At 45.3% G+C, this 22,755-nt stretch overlaps 1 protein-coding gene across 1 annotated transcript; it reads right to left on the minus strand.

The window, feature by feature from the left end:
• Positions 1 to 2,246: 2,246 nt before the first annotated feature.
• On the minus strand, positions 2,247 to 22,351 carry SF3B4 (splicing factor 3b subunit 4). The gene is made up of 6 exons (XM_063440293.1): positions 22,260 to 22,351; positions 20,660 to 20,788; positions 18,087 to 18,623; positions 10,212 to 10,388; positions 4,860 to 5,003; positions 2,247 to 2,617 (listed from the first exon to the last, which is right to left on the minus strand). The coding sequence occupies exons 1-6, from the start codon at positions 22,291 to 22,293 to the stop codon at positions 2,454 to 2,456; spliced, it is 1,185 nt and encodes a 394-aa protein (XP_063296363.1). The 5' UTR covers positions 22,294 to 22,351; the 3' UTR covers positions 2,247 to 2,453.
• Between the last annotated feature and the right edge of the window lie 404 nt (positions 22,352 to 22,755).

A 22,755-nucleotide genomic window follows, 5' to 3' on the forward strand; every position in this document is an offset into this window, starting at 1 on the left:
TGATAAGAGTACCAAGCCTGAATCACAGAAGCATCAGCAAAAAGATACATAGTGTAACGGCAGATAAGAACCATTTGGCCCAATTTTCTAAATACTTTCATTAGTCCCTGGCCTTAGAAACCTAGAATGTTACGGCAGATAAGTCCCCTGTACAGGTTTAATGGAGAGGACGGCATTGCAGACAGATTGTGTTCATATACACATTGGATAGACTGACTGTTTCTGATGCTGTGGCCACATTATCAACCTTTAATAGGTCACTTTGTTTATCAGAACAAAAGATCAGCCTGATATTTTCTATGATTCGAAGGAACATTCTTAGGACCATAACCACTACAGCACATTGTACTGGCTATTGTGTAAGGAGTCTTTTAGGTGCCTTTGTTTTTTTTGGCAATACATTTGAGTAGTCACAGAAACCAAGCTCCCCTTGGCCCCTTGTGCAGATTCGGTTCCAATGCCATTTAACCATGGAAATCATAGCATGGGAACTCTGGGCTGACAACCCACCCAAACTTACCCCCGTGTAGGACAGCTTTGGCTAATGAAGATTTATCAACATTGAATCACTCTTTGTACCTTAACACAATTAGCTGGAAGAAATGCTGCTGAGAGTGGGAGTTGGACTATTTAGATGTTGTACAAAACGTTCATTCTTTGTTACTGGCACAATTTTCCAGTTGGCACTGGGGCATTGCAGTGAATTTTGGGTAGATCTCCATTGTCAGAGTGCAATTTCAGACACTGAGGCTGTCCCAACTGCAAACTCTGTAGCAACATTACAATTGGGTAAGCTGATTGTATATAGTCCTACATGCACCACAACTCATTAAAAACAAATTAATATACTCTGAGCCGTTTACGCATTAAATTTCATGACCGCACGCTGTAGTGGTTATGGTGCCACAAGTACTCTGATATCTTGGGATGGAGCCACACCTTCACAAATGTTTTGAAACTTACCTGACTGTCAGGCACCCGATATCCTGCCCTGATATTGTGAAGCAGAAGTGCATACAAATGCATTCACAAACCAACTGGGGACATTACTTATTGGGTGAGAGTGTTGGTTGGCTATTAATTCATCTAAAGCCGATTTGCTAATGCATTAGTGATAACTCCTGCCTACGGATCTCAGCACAGATATGAAGGATAGTGGGTGCCTGATGGAACCAGGTAAGTGTCCATCCATTTGTAGCTAACCCTTGAATGTAGGAAGGGGACTCCTGGCACCATAACTACAGCACACTGTGGTGCTTAGTGCATTGCTTTCAAAAAGGACCTAGCTTAACCAACAAAGGGGACCAGTTCTAGTATACAGTGTCCAATTTAGAATTGGAGAAAATGAACCAGCTTACTTTCAGGAATGTAAACACCTGTAAATGAATAGCATTACAAAGCGTGAGATCTGCACGAATACAGGTTCAATATAAAGTCTCCCAGGAAACACACAGACTGATGGCAGAAGTTAGTGTGAATTAGGATCCATTGCTCTGTATTACCTGCCTCTTTCCCCAGAATGGAGGTTGTTTTAATAGCAGTATTTTGAACTAATCGTGTGATTACTGTGGTTTATGGTTTATTATCCAATGAGAAGTAACCTGTATCTGTCCAACAGGACACAGCGGTAATGTCACAACGAACGGTCTTACTCTAAACAACATAGGTCTGCTGTAAATAATAGTTTACCACAAATAAATTCTTAATGAGCAGCGATGTGTTATACCATCTCCAGTAATGTTTAGCTCACTCACAAAGCATGATTTCAGTACTACCAGTATTAGGACTGTGTTGATTATTGTGCCAGTTTTGCAATATTTTCAGAAAAGAACCTGATTGTATTCGGATATCTGTACTATAAGGATCAGTAAATCTCAAAGCTGATCCTTTGTATGTAAAATGAAAAACATTTCCTTGTAGTTTACTTTCTTAAATCTTTTAGTTTTAACCTGAGTTTATTGAATAAACCTCGTTGAACTGATTGAGAGAATGTATTCTGTATTTTGTACATGGTGAAATAAAATTGGGTTTTTGTTTAATGGAGAACGAAATTCACTTTTTTTTAATGTAAAATAGACAAACTGCAGCATATTACCAATTACCCACAATGCCATGCCTGCCTACTGAATAAACGCACAGTGATGGATAGGTAATGTCTCTTTTTATTACAATTTACCATTTACAAACACTTTAGTAAAACAAACAAAATTATATTAAAAAAAAAATAAAAAATAAAAATTGCTGTCTGATTTAAAGCAACACTTCATGTTTACCCTCCTCTAGTGTTAAGCCAGCCCTTTAACTCATTATTTCACCTTGAGCGGAATGTAACAGGAGGTTTCTATGACAACCATTTCTATTAAACCTCTCTATGGAAGTCATACACAAACCATGCAATGCTGCTTTAAATGTTGCTCTCTGTGTAACTGGCAGGGGTGCAGTCTGTGTCCTGGTCACTGGGTCATGGGTAACCTTAAGGGCGCTCGAGGAGGGGCTGGACGAGGAGGGGGAAGAGGCCCACGCTGGTATCCATATGGAGGTGGTCTTGGGGGTCCATTGTACCCGTGGGGAGGCATCAAAGGAGGTGGCCGCATCCCTGGTGGCATTCCTGGATGGCCTAAGAGGAATAAAACATACTTTTAAAAAAAAAAAAAGCAAATCAACCAGGACCCAGTTACAATGAATGTCTGAAAGAAGGATGTAGTTTGTCCAATGAGAGGAAATTTGGAAAATATCAAAGAAAGGGAACAGGCTTCTACTGATTCAGTATTGATTTATCTGCCAGATGTTATCGATGAAGGTTTCTATGCTAGATCACCATGGTGGCTAGCTGGGAATTCCCAACATTCACATTGTAGTGGAGATCTCTTCTGGTATTTCTAGAGTAACTTTGGTACCACAACAACCAAATCGAAATACAATCTATAATGTACCCAAAAACTTTCTGCACAGATTTACAGGATTCTCCCTCTGTCACAAACTCTGTATTTCAACAGACAGTGCGCCCCTATCACTGACACGTCCAAGCCAGTAATAATGTAGATACATGGTGGCACGCCGAGAGTACAGAATATTGCCATTTAATGCCATTTGTGTAGTGCGTTTATGAATTGGCCAATTTGATTATAGAGGACTGATGTCAGAATTGACATTTAATGTAAGTTGTATAGGAATGTGAAAGGGGTTTAGATTAATCAAAGGCTCTGCAGGGTGTGAGATTTTACACTTGAGCTGGACTTGTGTCTAGTTCCAATGTAAACTAACTGACTTTGACCATAAGGCCTGAAACTCTTAACTGATAGTTCCTTTCTTTGATATGGTAATGGATATTAGCCGTCAAGAAAACCCTTGTGTTCCAGTATCATATCCAAACGAAGCATTAATAATTAAATTCATAGATGCAATTATGATTTCTGTGGCAAGTACAAAAGAAGAGATAGAACCAAAAGTTTATATTGGGATTGATGTTGATCTGGAACACAAGGGGGTGGTCACTTATTGTTACTATAGGTACGCCTTATTTCCACCTCTGGGCCAGGCTTGAAAACTTGAGACAAATCCACAGGGTATATATCCAATGATATTGAAATGTATACTGTACTTGCTTGGGGCCAAAATCTAATTTTGAGTCACCATCTTCTGCCAAGGAAGTTTTACTTACAAGACCTAAGTGAGTAAGTGATTAGGACTTCTGTTATTTTATCCTATTTGGTTTTATCTGTTTTTGATGTAAATTTGTTTTCCATCTATATTTCTGTATGCACTGTGACTTTTTGCTCATAATAAACATCACTTTAATAAAGTATAACATGTATTCCTGACCCTATGTGTTAAAACCATCTAGTTATCCATAAATACAGCAAAATCTTACTGTATTCAAGCCTGAAGCTGTAGATCTGCATGCTGTTTGCCTCAGAAAAACAAGCAGTGTGCTGACATCAGCAGAAGTGGTAGCCTGACCCAATCACAGTGCTTCCCCATAGAATTGGCTGAGACTGGCAAGGAGGCAGATCAGGGGCAGAGCCAGCATGATTCAAACACAGCCCTGGCCAATCAGGATCACCTCATAGAGATGAATTGAATCAATGAATATCTATGCGGAAAGTTCAGTGTCTGCATGCAGTGGGAGGAGATACTGAATGTTTGGATGCATTGTAGGCAGCCATGACCCAGGAAGGATCTCTAACAGCCACCTGAGGAGTGGCCAGTGACGTTATCACTAGGCTGTAATGTAAACACTGCATTTTCTATGAAAAGACCGTGTTTACAGCAAAAAGCCTGAAGGGAATGATTCTACTCACCAGAACAAATTCAATAAGCTGTAGTTGTTCTGGTGACTATAGTGTCCCTTTAAGTTCTGCCTTTTCAGGTAATGAGATTCTTTACCAGACAATTAGACCAATTAGTTTTGCAATTGAATAGGTATTGTGCTAAATTGTATTTGCTGGGTTTTTCTTCCCGATTTACCTGGGTGACCAAGGCACCCCATTTATAAATTGTCTTGGTGGTGGCAGCGTTAAAATAGTAATATTTATTAGGGATCGACCGATTGTATTTGTGTAGATATAGTTTATATTTTCAAAATGGTAAATGTACAGAATATCGGTAAGCTATCGGCTCAAAAAATAAAATTAAAAAAAATCAATATCGGTCGATCCCTAATATTTATATTATTATGGTGAAGTGTGGGTGGTGTTAAGGGGGATTTTGATCATTTCCGGTCTAGTGCAGACAAGTAGTGAACTTTAACCCTTTCACCACAACAACCAAGTCACGTGACACACTGTATCATCAATATCTAGATCTGGGTTGTTTCCTTAAACCTTCTGACCAAAAACAAATTGAGTAGAATGACTTACCCATTGCACCAAACGGCGGTGCTCTGGGCGGCATGCCCATAGGAGGCGGCCCCGGGTGTCCCATGCCAGGTGGACGAACAGTAAGCTGAGCGGCTCCCGGATGAGAAGGTCCTAGGTTGTGATGCTGAACCTGCATTTGCATCCCTGAAAATAAACAGAGTGTCAAAGTTTCCACCAGGAAAAACAAAACTGAGTGCTGAGCCAAGATAAAGCAAGCAAACCTTCTGTTTATTATGTTTCTTTGCATTGTTTAGTAAAGTCTAATCAGATTATATATACAGACTATACTGGATCCTACACGGTGACACTTTGAAAGTCATGATTTATCATGACCATAATGTGCTATAGGGAGAGATGAGTAGCATTTCTCAATGATAACATCCCACCAGCAGCCAGATGGTGTAGGCAGACATGTTGGCATGTGGTCATTGAGGTTATATCTAAAGAGCCCTCTCCTTCTTCCGAGAAAAGACTGAAAGAGAAACCTCTGAATCTGTCCCTTGTTCAGGAAGAGCAATGGTCTGAGGGCAGGTACATTCAGGGGAGCAAGTTAAAGTAGTTTATGGATGTGGAGCCTCGGCTACTGAAATACAGCAATTGTGCCCAGACGAAGGGCTGGAATCCTAAGCTCCAATTATAGAAAGCTCTTGGGGCAGTGGTTGCTGCTAAAGGTGACAAACTTTAATAAAGTTAAGTGAGTCTCCTGAATGCTGACACTAAACTTTATGCCAAACTCATTGCCTCTAGACTCAAACCGATCCTCCCAGCTCTCGTTTCAGAGGAGCAGGCGGGATTTGTCCAAGGCCGACAAGTCGGCGACAACACTAGGCACTTCCTGAACCTGATAGACTGGGCAAACACATCACACCAGGCAGGACTTTTACTAGCACTTGATGCCGAGAAGGCTTTTGATCGACTGCACTGGGGGTATATGCTACTTACTCTAACCAGAATGGGGTTTCCTCCGACATTCAGAACTAGCATAATGGCACTGTATCAAAACCCTTCAGCTAAGGTATTTAGCACAGGATTTATCTCTGAAAGACTGGCCATACGTAACGGCACCAGACAAGGCTGCCCTCTATCCCCCCTAATTTTCATTCTATGCTTAGAACCTCTAATTAGGATAGTGAAACAGGATCCTACCATACAAGGGCTGAGCACACCAGGGGGCACCAAAAAACTAGCTCTGTTTGCCGATGACGTATTGTTATTTATCACAAAACCAGAGTCCTCCTTGCCTTCACTCATGAGAACGTTAGTAGGTTATGGGAAGGTTTCATACTACAAAAACAATGTCACTAAAACGCAGGCCTTGCCAATAAACCTGTCGAAAACTGTGTTGGGGACTTTAAAACCGCATAATCCCTTTGACTGGCGCACGAACTCCATACAATACCTAGGTGTCAAACTAACAAAAACCCTCCAGCATGTGACCAAAGAGAATCACTATCCCATGATACACAAGATTAAGAACACCCTTGAAAAGTGGGAAGGCTTGAATACATCCTGGCTAGGCCGTATCAACCTTATCAAAATGATGACACTGCCACACATTCTGTACCTTTTTAGGACCCTGCCCATATCACTTCCGAACTCACTGATCAAACTATTCCAAAGCACAGTAAACGCACACATTTGGAAAAGGAAACCCCCAAGGGTAGCTAAAGGGTGCCTGGGACTTCCTTACGCTAGAGGCGGACTAGGCATGCCCGACATCAATGCATACTACAAAGCATCCTTCTTAGCGCAGGGAATAAGACTTCTCAGAAATCACAACCCCTCACACAACCCACTCTGGCTGTCATTGGAGAATGCATGCCTTGAAACACATGACACTGCCCATTATTTGTGGACAAATGCCGTGCCCCAAACATCTACAGGCCCGCACATCCGTTGCTCGGTTACCATGCTCAAGGCGTGGAAAGCCTGGAGCCCGATGGTGCTAGACTCGGCGAACCTTTTCAAGAAAGCGCCAATCACAGCACTAGCAGCCTATTCCCCAGGCCTACAAATAGGAAAATGGCTAAGTAAAGGAGCGGTACTGGTAGAGGACCTGATGTCAGGCGATGACATAAAACACTTTGCTGACCTACAAAGCGAGTTAGGTTTAGACACTAAAGAACTATTTAGATACTTAAGAATTAAGAATATCGTGCTTACTCATTACAAGCAAACAGCCGCTAGAAATTTCGCACCAACACTCCAGCCAAACCACCTATCCCTAAACAAGCTAGCGAAACCGTTATCCGTCTGTTATAACGCAATCATAGCAGGTAACGCACCAGAAAAAATACCCTATATGACAAAATGGGAAAAAGACCTAGGTAGCCAATTCTCCCCAGAAGAGTGGCAGTCTGCTATGCGGCACACCAAACAGGCATCGAGTAGTCTCTCGCTGTGGGAGGCATACAGTAAGATAACTATGAGGTGGTATTTAGTCCCACAGAGATTGGCGACCATGTACTCAGGCGCAGTGAACCTATGCTGGAGGTGCGAGTCGAACACTGGTACCTTGCTCCACATATTCTGGACATGTCCCATTTTGAACAACTTTTGGAAGCAGGTCCAATCCATAATTTCACACAGGGCTAACACAGGCATTCCCCTACAACCAGTAAAATACCTATTACACATTATACCAAATATAGACACACACCCCTACAAAAAAGTGATTCTAAATGTCTTGACGGTGGCCAAGGTAGTTCTGGCAGGCAACTGGAAGAGCAAGCAAGCTCCCCAAATAGAAACTGTTATCGCCAAAATGGATGCAATTAGTGCATATGAAAAGATGGCTAGTAAGATGAAAGGTTGCCTTGACAAATATACCCGGGAATGGGAGTGTTGGCTGTAAAGTAGGGAAGACAAGAAAATGGCAAACGGCATACATTGAAAAACAAGGTTCAGAGGAGGGAACGCTAGGTTGCTGAGATGCTAATGTTAGTAATCAATGGAATGTACCCAGGGCATCCCCTTCCCCATCCCTTTTCTCTTCTGTACCCATCCCTTTCCCAGTTAGAAAATTCTGACAAGCAATGTCAATACGGTATGCATCACAGTTATTGCCACCCAACAATGAATGGCCTTCTGTACAGGCGCAAAAGTTAATTCGAAGACGTCTCTACGTACTGTCTGCGCAGATGTACTGTATTGTACTGTGAAATGTTTATCGTGATATGTGATGTAAATTTTGCTCAATAAAAACGATAAATGAGAAAAAATAAAGTTAAGTGAGTAAAAACGTATTCACAACGTTTCACTTGCAAACAATCTGAGTAGACCCTAAATTCAGTTTTTATTACATTTTATATGAAGATCTGAATCCACTGTGATGAAAATGCAAAAATAAACAAAATCATGAGTAGAGAGCAAATCTTGTTTTCCCAGCGCCGTACATAAGGTTTAATCCCAGATTTACATGACATTACACTTATTTTTCCCTTAATGCATGTGTTAGTTTTAAGATGTGCTTTAGTCAGTTGGTCCAAGATGTATTCCCAACCACAGGAGTATATTTAAATCAAAATAAACTCTGCCGCTCTCTGGATAGGTTGTGCTAACACCATTTTATGGCAAACGGTTTAGAAATAATTTGTAGCATAGAGACAATCCACCTTCCATGTTGTATAAATGAACAGTAATAACATGGAAGCAGAAATACTGCATTATCAATGCAGGTCAGGAGGGGGCAGTGTAGAGGGCACTCAGGGACTCAATGTAACATAGCCACTAGATGGAGCTCTAGCTGTTATATTGCTCAGTGTCTCAAGGTACAATCACTTTCCAAGCATTATTATCCCATTACTTTATTATACTACATCAAGCCCTCCATTAACCCATGAAAAACTGAGGCAGTTGTACAAATTCTGATTAAAACCAAATGTAAACAAACCTATGAATTTGCGCTATATGTCTGTTAAGGCGTATTTTACCTCTTTCATACTATGTGCACCCACACTTATTATATATAATTTTATTCAGGAGAAGCAGGGCTTTCATGTCACATTAAATATTTGTATATGAAACAATTTAATATGAATTCAATATTTTTAAATTGAGAAATTAAGAAAGTAATTTTTTAGTTTTGTGTAGCATTTTAACTGTAATTGTCACATTACTGCAATAAAATACACATATTTGTATTCAGCGATGTCTCACGGGTAAAACAGTACCCCCTATGTACAAGTTTTATGGGGTTTTGGGAAGTTACATGAATATATATATCAGTTTATACAGATTGAAAATTGTCAGACTGGATATGTTGCCTTTCAGACCAAATGGTAGCCCAGGAATGAAAATGATCCCCGTGATAGCATATCATGTTCAAAAGTAGACAACCCAAGGTATTACAAATGGGGTATGTCCAGTATATTTTAGTAGCGACTTGGTCACAAACAATGGCCAAATTTAGCGTACATATTTGTTGTGTGTGAAACATGCAAAAAATTTAATTGAACGCTAACTTTGGTCAGTGTTTGTGAATAAGTGGCTACTAAAAAAAAGACTGAACATACCCCATTTGTAATACCTTGAGGGTCTACTATTGCAAATGGTATGCCATCATGGGGGTAATTTTCATTCCTGGGCTACCATACAGTCTCAAAAGCAACGTAACAAATCTGGCGAATTTCAATGTGGAAAAAAAGGAAATTCAAGCTGTATATTTGACTCTCTAACTTTTAAAACACCATAAAACCTGTACATGGGGGGGGGTGCTGTTACACTATGGAGACTTCGCTGAACAGAAATATTAGTGTTTTAAAACTGTAAAACGGATCACAACAATTATATTGTCAGTGAAACTACAGTTTGTGTGTGAAAAACACCTTATTTTCAGCTCTCCATGGGTCTGCCGGTGCTGGCCCTGCCCCCTTGGTGACAATCAGAACTGCAGATTTTTTGCCAATCCACTGCCCAGAAGGAAAGCATTGGATTGGCTAAAATCGACAAGGGGGCAGGGCCAAACACTGTTTTGGCCAATCAGCACCTTCTCATAGAGAGGTATTGAATCAATGCAACTCTTAGGAAAATTCTGCGTCGAGACTCTGAACGGCAGTGCTGACTACTGTGCAGCACTGACCCAGCAAGCACCTCCAGTGGCCATCTGAGGAGTGGCCACTTGGAGGTGTCCCTAGGGGCAATTTAAACACTGCCTTTTCTCTGTTTGCATAAAAATGTCTGAAGGCTGTGATTATACTCACCAGAACAACTACATTAAGCTGTAGTTGTTCTGGTAACTATAGTGTCCATTTAAACCTTATCCACTGCACTCGGTCTGTAATATAACATCTTATCTACTGCATTCTCTGTTAATAACATATCCATGCCCCATAATTGAAGGATTAAACTCACCATGATGCATAGCAGGAGACTGGAAAGGATGTGGCACTTGAGGGTGACCAGCAGCAGTGGCCGCAGCAGAAACTTGGCCTGCAGCTGTGACGGGAGACATGGGAGGAGGCGGCATTGAAGGTGGGATCCCAGGGGGCATTGAACCCGGTGGAGGGCCAGGAGGGAAAGTAGGCATTCCTGTAGATAACAAAAGAGCACTGTTAATTAAGGAGATTAGCAGATAAAAGACATTCAGAATCAGCAGGCGGTGTATTAGAATATGAAAAAACGAAACTAAAACACATTAAAATGACACTCAGCCCACAGCAGTGGTTATGTTGCTAGCAGACTTATGGCACAACCCCAGTTCTGTGTCATGCGATACTGCACCACCAATAAATGCTGTCCCTCCCCTCCCCGTCCCTTAGTGAACCTCTCTTAGTGATCTCCCTCCCCGGCCCACAGGCACATTGCTGGGCGGCCGGCAGGGGAGGGAAAGGGAGAGAGAACCCGGGGGAGCTCTTACCTGCAGCTCCGCCGGGTTCTCCTCTCGCGAGCACGGAGCGTTACCATGGCAACACTCCGTTCTCGCGAGAGTGAACTCTAGCCTGAGCTGCAGGTTAGAGTTCACTCCCCCACTAGAACCACCAGGGACTGGAAGAGAAAGCAATGTCTCCCCTCCCTCAGCACAGGTAAGAAGGGAAGGGGGATATTAGCTATATTTATTTAGTTATTTAATAATAATTAAAAAAAAAAAAAAAAATATCTTTAATCTGCCCCCCTATCCCCTCACACAAACTATACCACACACAAATATACAGCCCCCCTCTCTTACACACACACACACACACAGCCCCCCTCTCTTACACACACACACACACACAGCCCCCCTCTCTTACACACACACACAGCCGCCCTCTCTTACACACACACACACACACACACACACAGCCCCCCTCTCTTACACACACACACACACACACACACACGCAGCCCCCCTCTCTAACACACACACACACACAGCCCCCCTCTCTAACACACACACACACAGCCCCCCTCTCTAACACACACACACACAGCCCCCCTCTCTAACACACACACACACAGCCCCCCTCTCTAACACACACACACACAGCCCCCCTCTCTTACACACACACACACACACACAGCCCCCCTCTCTTACACACACACACACACACAGCCCCCCTCTCTTACACACACACACACACAGCCCCCCTCTCTTACACACACACACACACAGCCCCCCTCTCTTACACACACACACACAGCCCCCCTCTCTTACACACACACACACAGCCCCCCTCTCTTACACACACACACAGCCCCTCTCTTACACACACACACACAGCCCCCCTCTCTTACACACACACACACACACACACACAGCCCCCCTCTCTTACACACACACACAGCCCCCCTCTCTTACACACACACACACAGCCCCCCTCTCTTACACACACACACACACAGCCCCCCTCTCTTACACACACACACACACAGCCCCCCTCTCTTACACACACACACACAGCCCCCCTCTCTTACACACACACACACACAGCGCCCCTCTCTTACACACACACACACAGCCCCCCTCTCTTACACACACACACACAGCCCCCCTCTTACACACACACACACAGCCCCCCTCTCTTACACACACACACACAGCCCCCCTCTCTTACACACACAGCCCCCCTCTCTTACACACACACACACAGCCCCCCTCTCTTACACACACACACACAGCCCCCCTCTCTTACACACACACACACAGCCCCTCTCTTACACACACACACACAGCCCCCCTCTCTTACACACACACACACAGCCCCCCTCTCTCACACACACACACAGCCCCCCTCTCTTACACACACACACACAGCCCCCCTCTCTTACACACACACACACAGCCCCCCCTCTTACACACACACAGCCCCCCCTCTTACACACACACAGCCCCCCCTCTTACACACACACAGCCCCCCCTCTTACACACACACACACAGCCCCCCTCTTACATGCACAGCCCCCAATACACACACATAGCACCCCTCACACACAAACACACTGCTCCCAATATACAAATTGCTACCCCCATACATACACTGCACCCCTCTCACAAACGCACTACCCCTCCATACACATACTGCGACCCTCACAAACACTGCACCCCTCACACACATACACACTACAACCCCTATCCCGGCAGACCTGGGTAAGTTATCAAAGTTTTTTTAAACGGTTTGACTACTTACTCAGCGAGGGTGCCACAGCAACTCCTGGCACCAAAACCACTACAGAGAGCTGTAGTGGTTATTGTGCCTGGATTGTTTCTTAAAATAATCTGCCAGTGCCCCTTCCGAGATTAGCTTCTGGATCCGCCACTGGGTGTGCAAGCTGTGCGGTCGCACAGGGCGCCATAACACAAGGGGCGCCCTGGCAGCCGACACAGCTCGCAAGCTGAATCCATCCTATTACATGAAAAATGACTCCCTGATGGTCCAGTGGTGCACCTAGCAGGAGTTGCAGCTAGATCATCATAACTTCTCCCTCGCGGTTCTGGCGCTCACTTAGTGAGTCAGAGGCAGCCTCAGAGATTCCCAGCCTGCGCTCTGACTCCACACAGCGCCAGAACCTCGAGGGAGAAGTTATGATCAGCACTCCCTGTTATTCACCTCCAGCCCACCAGAGGCCGGCACTGGAGACCAGGGACAGAGGAGACTTGTGATCGGGCACCAGAGAGAAGGGGCACTGCATGGAAGCAGAGGCAGCTTGGGACAAGGTAGGAGAATGTATTTGAATGTATCTAACTGTGTTAATGTGTGTATATCTGTGACTGCGTTTTGTGATGTGTCTGTGTACATCATGTGTGTTCATATCTGACAAGCTTCTTCACCAAATTAAAATTATTAAATCAAAACAAGCGGGCCACGGAAAAAATATCAAACGTTTATCGGTCTGCAGCAATAAAAAGGTTGGGGAGCACTGCCTTAGTGTACCTCTCCTCCCCCCCCCCCCGTCCCTTAGTGAACATCTTTCCCCCCCCCCCCCCCCCCGTCCCTTAGTGAACATCTTTCCCCCCCCCCCCCGTCCCTTAGTGAACATCTTTCCCCCCCCCCCGTCCCTTAGTGAACATCTTTCCCCCCCCCCCGTCCCTTAGTGAACATCTTTCCCCCCCCCCGTCCCTTAGTGAACATCTTTTCCCCCCCCCCCGTCCCTTAGTGAACATCTTTCCCCCCCCCCCGTCCCTTAGTGAACATCTTCCCCCCCCCCCGTCCCTTAGTGAACATCTTTCCCCCCCCCCCGTCCCTTAGTGAACATCTTCCCCCCCCCCGTCCCTTAGTGAACATCTTCCCCCCCCGTCCCTTAGTGAACATCTTCCCCCCCCCGTCCCTTAGTGAACATCTTTCCCCCCCCGTCCCTTAGTGAACATCTTCCCCCCCCCGTCCCTTAGTGAACATCTTCCCCCCCCGTCCCTTAGTGAACATCTTCCCCCCCCCGTCCCTTAGTGAACATCTTCCCCCCCCCGTCCCTTAGTGAACATCTTCCCCCCCCCGTCCCTTAGTGAACATCTTCCCCCCCCCGTCCCTTAGTGAACATCTTCCCCCCCCCCGTCCCTTAGTGAACATCTTCCCCCCCCCCCGTCCCTTAGTGAACATCTTCCCCCCCCCCCGTCCCTTAGTGAACATCTTTCCCCCCCCGTCCCTTAGTGAACATCTTCCCCCCCCCGTCCCTTAGTGAACATCTTCCCCCCCCGTCCCTTAGTGAACATCTTCCCCCCCCCGTCCCTTAGTGAACATCTTCCCCCCCCCGTCCCTTAGTGAACATCTTCCCCCCCCCGTCCCTTAGTGAACATCTTCCCCCCCCCGTCCCTTAGTGAACATCTTCCCCCCCCCGTCCCTTAGTGAACATCTTCCCCCCCCCCGTCCCTTAGTGAACATCTTCCCCCCCCCCCGTCCCTTAGTGAACATCTTCCCCCCCCCCCGTCCCTTAGTGAACATCCCCCCCCCCCTGTCCCTTAGTGAACATCTCCCCCCCCCTGTCCCTTAGTGAACATCTCCCCCCCCCCTGTCCCTTAGTGAACATCTCCCCCCCCCGTCCCTTAGTGAACATCTCCCCCCCCCCGTCCCTTAGTGAACATCTCCCCCCCCCCGTCCCTTAGTGAACATCTCCCCCCCCCGTCCCTTAGTGAACATCTCCCCCCCCTGTCCCTTAGTGAACATCTCCCCCCCCCCTGTCCCTTAGTGAACATCTCCCCCCCCCCTGTCCCTTAGTGAACATCTCCCCCCCCCCTGTCCCTTAGTGAACATCTCCCCCCCCCCTGTCCCTTAGTGAACATCTCCCCCCCCCTGTCCCTTAGTGAACATCTCCCCCCCCCCGTCCCTTGGTGAACATCCCCCCCCTGTCCCTTAGTGAACATCTCCTTCCCTCCCTGTCCCTTAATGAACCTCTCCTCCCCTGCCCTCAGTGAACCTCTCCTCCCCTGCCCTTCCTGTCCCTTAGTGGTCCCTTCCCCTCCCCCTTAGTGTTTCTCTCCCTCCCTGTCCTTTAGTGTCTCCCCATCACCCCCTCTGGTGGTCCTCGTTACCTCTCTTGTGGCGTGGCCGAGCGGACCACGGTAAGGGAGCTTCAGTTTCCTGTATCCAACTGGACTGACTCACTGAGCGTACTGCAGCCCGCTCTGCTTGGACATGCTACACTGAGTTGAGTGGTAGGGGGAGCGCTGTGCGCTTCCTTCCTGCCAGTCACTCGATTGTTGTGCCCCCATAGCCGGTGCGCCAGGCCACCGCCGCCTTTCACATTAGTGGCAATATCGGTATCAATAGTGGCCGATACCGTTATTTGCCAAAATCCAGAATATCGGTCTATCTCTAATGAAAATAAAGCACATACAATAATATGTTGCTTAAAGGGACACTATAGTCATTAAAACAACTTAAGCATAATAAACCGGTTTTGGTGTATAGATCATGCCCCTGAAGTCTCCCGCTCAGTTCTACACCATTTAGGAGTTAAATCACTTTTGTTTCTGTTTATGCAGGCGTAGCCACACCTTCTCTCGCGGTGACTCACATAGCCTGCATGAAAAGAAATGGTTTCACTTTCAGTCAGATGTAATTTACTTTAAATGTTTTTATTTCCTGCTCTGTAAATTGAACTTTAATTACATAAAAGAGGCTCCTGCAAGGTCTAGAAAGCTATTAACAGAGAGTGAAATTCTAAATTAAACAGTATTTTCAATACAGGAAGTGTAAACATTAGATGACTCTTTGTAGGAAGTGTTGGAAGGCTGTGTAAGTCACATGCGGGGAGGTGTGACTAGGGCTGCATAAACAAAGTGATTTAACTCCCAAATGGCAGAGAAATGAGCAGTGAGACTGCAGCGGCATGATCTATACACCAAAACTGCTTCATTGAGCTAAAGTTGTTTTAGTGACTATAGTGTCCCTTTAAAATTTCAGGCAGCTTTGTATCATCCAATTGAACTCAAAGATAAAAATACAAAAAAAAAAAACTAAACCAGTGTAATCCTATATATAAAAATAGAATATGTATTATAATGTGGAGAGCCTGCTCTAACTTCTCAGCATGTGTAAATCACTTAGTGGGCCAATGATGCAGTAGAAGACAGCCACTAAAAGGTTTCCTGTATCGAAACGCCCACCGTCCGATCCCGGACCAAAGGTCCATCATCACGCTCTGCATGAGGACCTTCAGCGTCAGATTTTTCCCATTAGGAAAGCACGGATTCAATGCTTTCCTATGGGGAGGTCTAATGCATGTGGCATTAGCATCCGTTCATCGTGGGTATGGACCCAGCGGTGAGGGAGCTAAAGTGCCAGGAATACAGCATTGTATTTTTAAATGTGCCAAAGACTCTATAAATTGAAACGGTCACTTCTCTGGGAGTGACATCTGTAAGCTGGATTTCCATGTTCAGAGCGACTTCGTTACACACACTGGGATCTATAGAGTAAGACCAGCACAACCCAGGTTAAACTCTAGTTCAGGGATAGGCAACCGTCGGCACTCCAGATGTTGTGGACTACATCCCCCATAATGTTCTTATACCCATAATGCTGGCAAAGCATCATGGGAGGTGTAGTCCAGAACATCTGCAGTGTCGAAGGTTGCCCGTGCCTGCTCTAGTTGGCTATTGCCTTGTATATAAATCTCACCATGACTGTTCGAATGTAAGCACTACTATAAACAGACACACACACGAATCAAATATCATTTACAGCACTGGTTCCCAACCCAGTCTTCAAGTACACTCTAACAGTCCAAGATTTAGGGATTACCCAGCTGTGTCCAAGGTATCTTTAGAAGAAAAATATATAAACCCTTTAGACACAACACTTTAGGTAATCCCTAAATCCTGGACTGGGTTGGAAACCCCTGATTTATAGAGTTATTCACTAAAGTGAGAATTCAAAGTGAATTTCAAATGCAAGGACATAATAGCTAGCTTCCAGTTTGGCATTAAAGGGACACTCCAGAGCCCTAAAGCAGTTTATCTTACTGAAATGATTTATGTGTGAAGAGTGTGCCCTATTTATTTCATTTGCAAAAAGTGCAGTTTAAAAAAAATAAAATACCTTGTTACACCTCCCTGACTGTCAATCGGACACCTGGTCCTGTAACTTCCTGGATGTGTATAACCAAGTGAAGATAAACTCAAGATACAGCAATTTCCCAGAGCACATGCCTTGTAAAGACTTCTCATTGAGCTGCATTGGGATGTCTGTTATTGGACAACCACAGAAAGTCTGGGCGGGGTTAGAAGGGGAGGGCTTGCAAAGGTTGCAGGCAAGAGAACTGCAGCTTTAATTAGCTGTTTTTAGATATATCCCCAATGCATGCATGTTTTCATTGGGGGTTTATCAACTAAACAGTGATTTATATATTTTGCATTTGAGCAGTGGTGTATTAAATTTGAAATTCAATTTCAATTCTCACTTTAGTGACTAACCCCGTTATATTCATAAGCAGTGTACCTCTTACATGCAGACTCCGGTAACTCCACACTTTCCATCATATAATAAGTACACACAGCACAGCCAGAAAAGGAACTGAGTCATTAAGCCACTACAGCCCCCTGTTTCAATGGAGGAATGGCATCAAATGCTAATCATTGGATTTAAAGGAACATTATTTGGCCAGGAACACAAACCGTATAGTATAATGCTTTCCAATAAGATTGGCTGAGACTGACAAGGAGGCAGATAGGGGCAGCCAGCACAATTCAAACACAGCCCTGGCCAATCAGCATCTCCTCACAGAGATACATTGAATCAATGAGGAAAGTTCAGTGTCTGCATGCAAAGGTTAAAGACACTAAATGGCAGTGCTGCACACTAGGCAGGACTGCCCCTGTAAGCACCTCTAGTAGCCATCTGAGGAGTGGCCAGTGGAGTTATTACTAGGCTGTAATGTAAACACTGCATTTTCTCTGGAAAAAAAAACAAAAAAACAGTTTACAGCAAAAAGCCTGAAGGGACTGATGCTCACCGGAATGAATACAATAAGCTGTAGTTGTTCTGGTGACTATAGTGTCCCTTTAATGTCACACATGCATTTCTCAGCCCCAATACATTGCTGGATACAAGTTAAGTTAAATATATTTAAACGGTTACTACAACCTTAATGACCACTTCTGCTTTTAGAAGTGGCCATGGTTTCAAGCCGTGCACATCGCGAGATATCTGCACTTTGTGCTGGGGGTGCAACTCTGTTTTAGCTGTTAATTCTGTGTCAACGCGCTCTGTGGGCTGGTGATAGCTGCAAACGGCTTCTTCAAATGATGTCATTGTCCGTAACGCCAGCCTCATCTCGCTCTAACTCCACCACCCAAATGAAAAAAGTTTGACTCACCTGCTGCAACTGCACTCGTTAAAGATGTAATAACAGCTGGCACAATGGGAGGAGGTGGCGCATCAGCAAAGAGTTGGTGAGGTCTGTCAGCCTGTGAAAGTGGATTTTGAGCAGCCAGAAGTCTCTCAGCTGCTGATCCGTGCCGCTCTCCCTTCGAGTCTTTCTTGAAGGCATAAGACACTGTGATGGGCCTGTTACATAAATATTGTCCATTCATAGCTTCAATGGATGCGTCTGAAGCATCAAAGCTGGCAAAGTTAATGAAAGCATAGCCCTTGGAGTTCCCAGTATCCGGGTCTCGCATGATCTTGGGGGTCTGCAGAATGACTCCAAAAGCACTGAAGGTGTCGTATAGAAGTTTTTCATCAATCTCAGGATCAAGGTTCCCAATGAAGATATTGGCTCCGACATCCAGATTCTTGTTATGGGCGGAAGCTTTATTTACTCGGATTGGTTTCCCATATAGTTTGATCATGTTCATGATTTTTATAGCATAATCAGCATCTTCCTCACTCAAAAACTCCACAAAACCGTAACCTGTGGGATAAATAATTACACTGAATTTAGACAACGGAACACATTCTCTAGGGTTCATTAACTCGGAAATTAAAATTCTATGCTGGAGTTGGCAGTGACATCTACTGAAAGCAGGAAATGGAGACCAGCCAATTCGGCTGTGTGTTCCTCTTGCCTCACTACTCTCTTTGATGGGAGACCTGGGAGATGTGTTATAGTTTTTTCCCTTTTTACAAACATACGTGCATCTACAATGTACAGGAATTATTCCTCACATGATACTCTACAAAAATGTCCTTTTAACTAAACAGACTGTAAATCAGGGGGTGCCCAAAAGGTAGATCCCCATATGTTGTAGAACTACAACTCCCATGGTGCATTGTATGTCTTTCTAAAGTATCATGGGAGTGGAAGTTTTAACACATACGGGGATCTACCTTAGGGTACCCCTGCTGTAAGTGATTCATCCCATATTTAAACAGCATCTTGGAACATGCAAATCTTGTTAAGGAAGACATGAAGGGATACTATGAAGGCCAAGGATCATCAGGATAGGAGTATAGTGTGTACAAAGGTCATTTTCTATAACCCTCGTCCTTCTGTTCCCCTAATGTTTCTGCATGCTAATGAAGTATGTTCAATGCAATAGGCAAACAGGACAGAAATAAATCCCCAGCAAATCCCCCACTGCCAATGGATAGGTTTCAGAATTTGTGTTAACATTTAATTTCAACTAGTGCTGCCTTTGAGATAAGTATGAACAACATACCATATATCACCATAAAACCTCAAATAACCATAAAGGATGTTAAAGGGACACTATAGTCACCAGAACAACTACAGCTTAATGTATAGTATACAGCTTAATGTAGTTGTTCTGGTGAGTATAATCATTATATGCAGGCATTTTCATGCAAACACTGTATTTTCAGAGAAAAGGCAGTGTTTAAAGTGCCCCTAGGGACACCTCCAAGTTGCCACTCAGATGGCCACTGGGGGGCTTCCTGGGTCAATGTTGCACAGTAGTCAGCACTGCCGTTCAGCGTCTCCACGCTCTGCATAGGGAAGCTGAATTTTCCTCATAGAGATGCATTGATTCAATGCATCTCTATGAGGAGGTGCTGATTGGCCAAAATGGTGTTTGGCCCCGCCCCCTTGATGATTTTATCCATGCTTTCCCCATGGGAAAGCATTGGAGGGGGTGGGGCCAGTGCCGGCAAACCTGCACGGTGCTGGAAATAAGGAGAGTTTTTAATGCTTTTAAGGGGAGGCAAGCCACCTAAATGGTGGGTTTAGCACTATAGGGTCAGGAATACGTTTGTGTTCCTGACCCTATAGTGTTCCTTTACGGTGACACCATAATGACTTTATCTACTTTAGTAGTTATGGTGCCTGGAGTCCCCTGACATTGGTTCATGGTTAAACTACATAACACTGAATGAGAGCCCTGCTCTGCGAGCAGCCATGGGTGGCAGTGATTGACGGAGTGCATTACTGCTGCCCATCGCTGGCATATGTTGGTATGACTAAAGCTGAATGCATTACCTTCAGTGGGGACCAAGCTGCAGGTGGCTGAAACTATTTCAACATAGAAATGTGAACTGGCATTAGGGGACACCATGCACCAGAACTATTTAAAGTAAACCTCAGTTACCAAATTGTTAATGCATTTAATTACAGTAGTATGCTGTGTTTTTTTTTGCATACACGAGAAATAATGTTTCGCATTACAAGCCGGTTTTCTTAGCAACATGCCAAAATACATTCCCTTTGGGGGGAAAAAACAAAACTATGAAGAATTGAACATGCGAAAATACAGCATATTGATGAGGCCAAAACTCAAATACATTTAAGTTGTTTGTGGTGGTCCTTGGAGTGTCCCTTTAAATGAAGAAGTGGTTATGGTGCCTAGTGTCCCTTTAAATAGAAAGTTCACACAGTATGAGTTCATGCATTGATATCTTAACATTGCTTTATGGGGAGGAGTCAAACAATGGAAACTGTCCCAGTACAATACAAAGTATAGAAAGTGGATCGAATTCTCAGTTTTCTCTCACCTTGGTGCTGGCCCGTAACCCTGTCTTTGGGCATGTGTGTGTTTACTACGGGTCCGGCTTGTAAGAACAGCTCCCATAGCAACGGCTCGCTCACCTTCTCATCCAGCCCACCAACATAAACAGTGGCATCTAAAATAAAGATAAAAATCATCACACATTGCTCTCACTCTGCATTATCCCACAACAAAACATGCACAGCCATGAAATGTGACAGCAACATGGACAATTAAAGGAACATGAACATATTCCCAAAGCTATAGTGTTCTCCCTGTATATGTAATTATCAAAATATCGCAATAAGAAAAACAACAAATTTTTATTATTTGCAGACTACTGGCTAAAACGCACTATACGGCCACACATGGGCAGTCATATTTATGATTTAGTTCAGGTGTTTCACTCACCCGTTGCCAACAGGCTCATAATTCCTGCATAAAGCCATAGACAAACAATGGCAGGACAGAGTGTTCAGTGTTCATGGGAAGCCACCTTCACTACGTCACTGAAATGTCTGTCCTGCCAATTCTAAGTGCTATTACTGTGAAGTGGGAACAACAGCCCAGCCACGAAGGGAGATACTCACTAAGTGAGTGACCCGATTACTGAAGTGCGTTAAAATGACCAATTATGTAGACCAGGCTTCCCCAAACTCCGGCCCTCCAGATGTTGCTGAACTACAACTCCCATGACCTGCAGCTCATTTCATTCATAGAATCATGGGGGTTGTAGTTCAGCAATATCTGGAGGGCCGGAGTTTGAGTGAATACCGCCAGCTTGCAGGGAGCTTCCTCAGAAGGTTTGCACCCACCGCTGCCTGGAGTAGTGGAGGCAGGGAGAGGAGACCAGCGGACCCCAGGTTAGAGGCCAAGCCACCCCGGCACCATGAGCACCGCGGCACCATGAGCACCCGAGCACCAGGAGCACCCCGAGCACCGCGGCACCAGGAGCACCCCGGCACCATGAGCACCCCGAGCACCGCGGCACCAGGAGCACCCCGGCACCCCGAGCACCAGGAGCACCGCGGCACCAGGAGCACCGCGGCACCATGAGCACCCCGAGCACCAGGAGCACCCCGGCACCAGGAGCACCGCGGCACCCCGGCACCATGAGCACCCCGAGCACCATGAGCACCCCGGCACCATGAGCACCCCGGCACCATGAGCACCGCGGCACCAGGAGCACCAGGAGCACCGCGGCACCAGGAGCACCGCGGCACCAGGAGCACCCCGGCACCAGGAGCACCCCGGCACCAGGAGCACCCCGGCACCATGAGCACCATGAGCACCCCGAGCACCATGAGCACCGCGGCACCATGAGCACCCCGGCACCATGAGCACCCCGGCACCATGAGCACCCCGAGCACCATGAGCACCCCGGCACCAGGAGCACCAGGAGCACCGCGGCACCAGGAGCACCCCGGCACCATGAGCACCCCGATTAGTGATATCAGCACTTCCCTCGCCCGGCCCTTTATTACCCCGATACCAATAGGGTGATTTCATATAATTACAGGAGAACGCGAACTGTCCTCAACCCCCCCCGACCGAGAATGGACCATGGCCGGGGGGGGGGGGGGGCAGCGATACCGCCGGACACTCACCCTGATTCCTCTCGGAGATCGGACCGGCCGCCATCTTCTCTCCGTAACTGAACGCACACTGCGCGCTCCGCTACCAACTTCCGGCGCGTCACTTCCGCTCCGGCCGGTTTCTTCCTTCAATGTGAAAAACTTTATCAATATGAACATTGTGAGCATTGTATTCACTGGCCTCCTGTAAACATTACTGAGCCCTGACACAGACACAGTGTATTATAAACAATAATAAGAATAATAATAATATTACCAGACAGTGTGTAATAATAATAACAATATCATTACCAGACAGTGTGTAATAATAATATCACTACCAGACAGTGTATAATAATAATATCATTACCAGACAGTGTGTAATAATAATATCACTACCAGACAGTGTATAATAATAATATCATTACCAGACAGTGTGTAATAATAATATCACTACCAGACAGTGTATAATAATAATATCATTACCAGACAGTGTATAATAATAATATCATTACCAGACAGTGTATAA

This window comes from Pelobates fuscus, chromosome 13, assembly GCF_036172605.1.
Source record: "Pelobates fuscus isolate aPelFus1 chromosome 13, aPelFus1.pri, whole genome shotgun sequence".
Classification (NCBI taxonomy): Eukaryota; Metazoa; Chordata; class Amphibia; order Anura; family Pelobatidae; genus Pelobates; species Pelobates fuscus.

Coding starts and splice junctions, on each gene's coding strand:
- SF3B4 (XM_063440293.1), bottom strand. CDS start 22,293: ATGGCGGCCGGTCCGATCTCCGAGAGGAATCAGG. Junction 20,789..22,259: donor GATCTCCGAGAGGAATCAGG/GTGAGTGTCCGG, acceptor TCTTTATTTTAG/ATGCCACTGTTTATGTTGGT. Junction 2,618..4,859: donor ACCGCCGTTTGGTGCAATGG/GTAAGTCATTCT, acceptor TATTCCTCTTAG/GCCATCCAGGAATGCCACCA.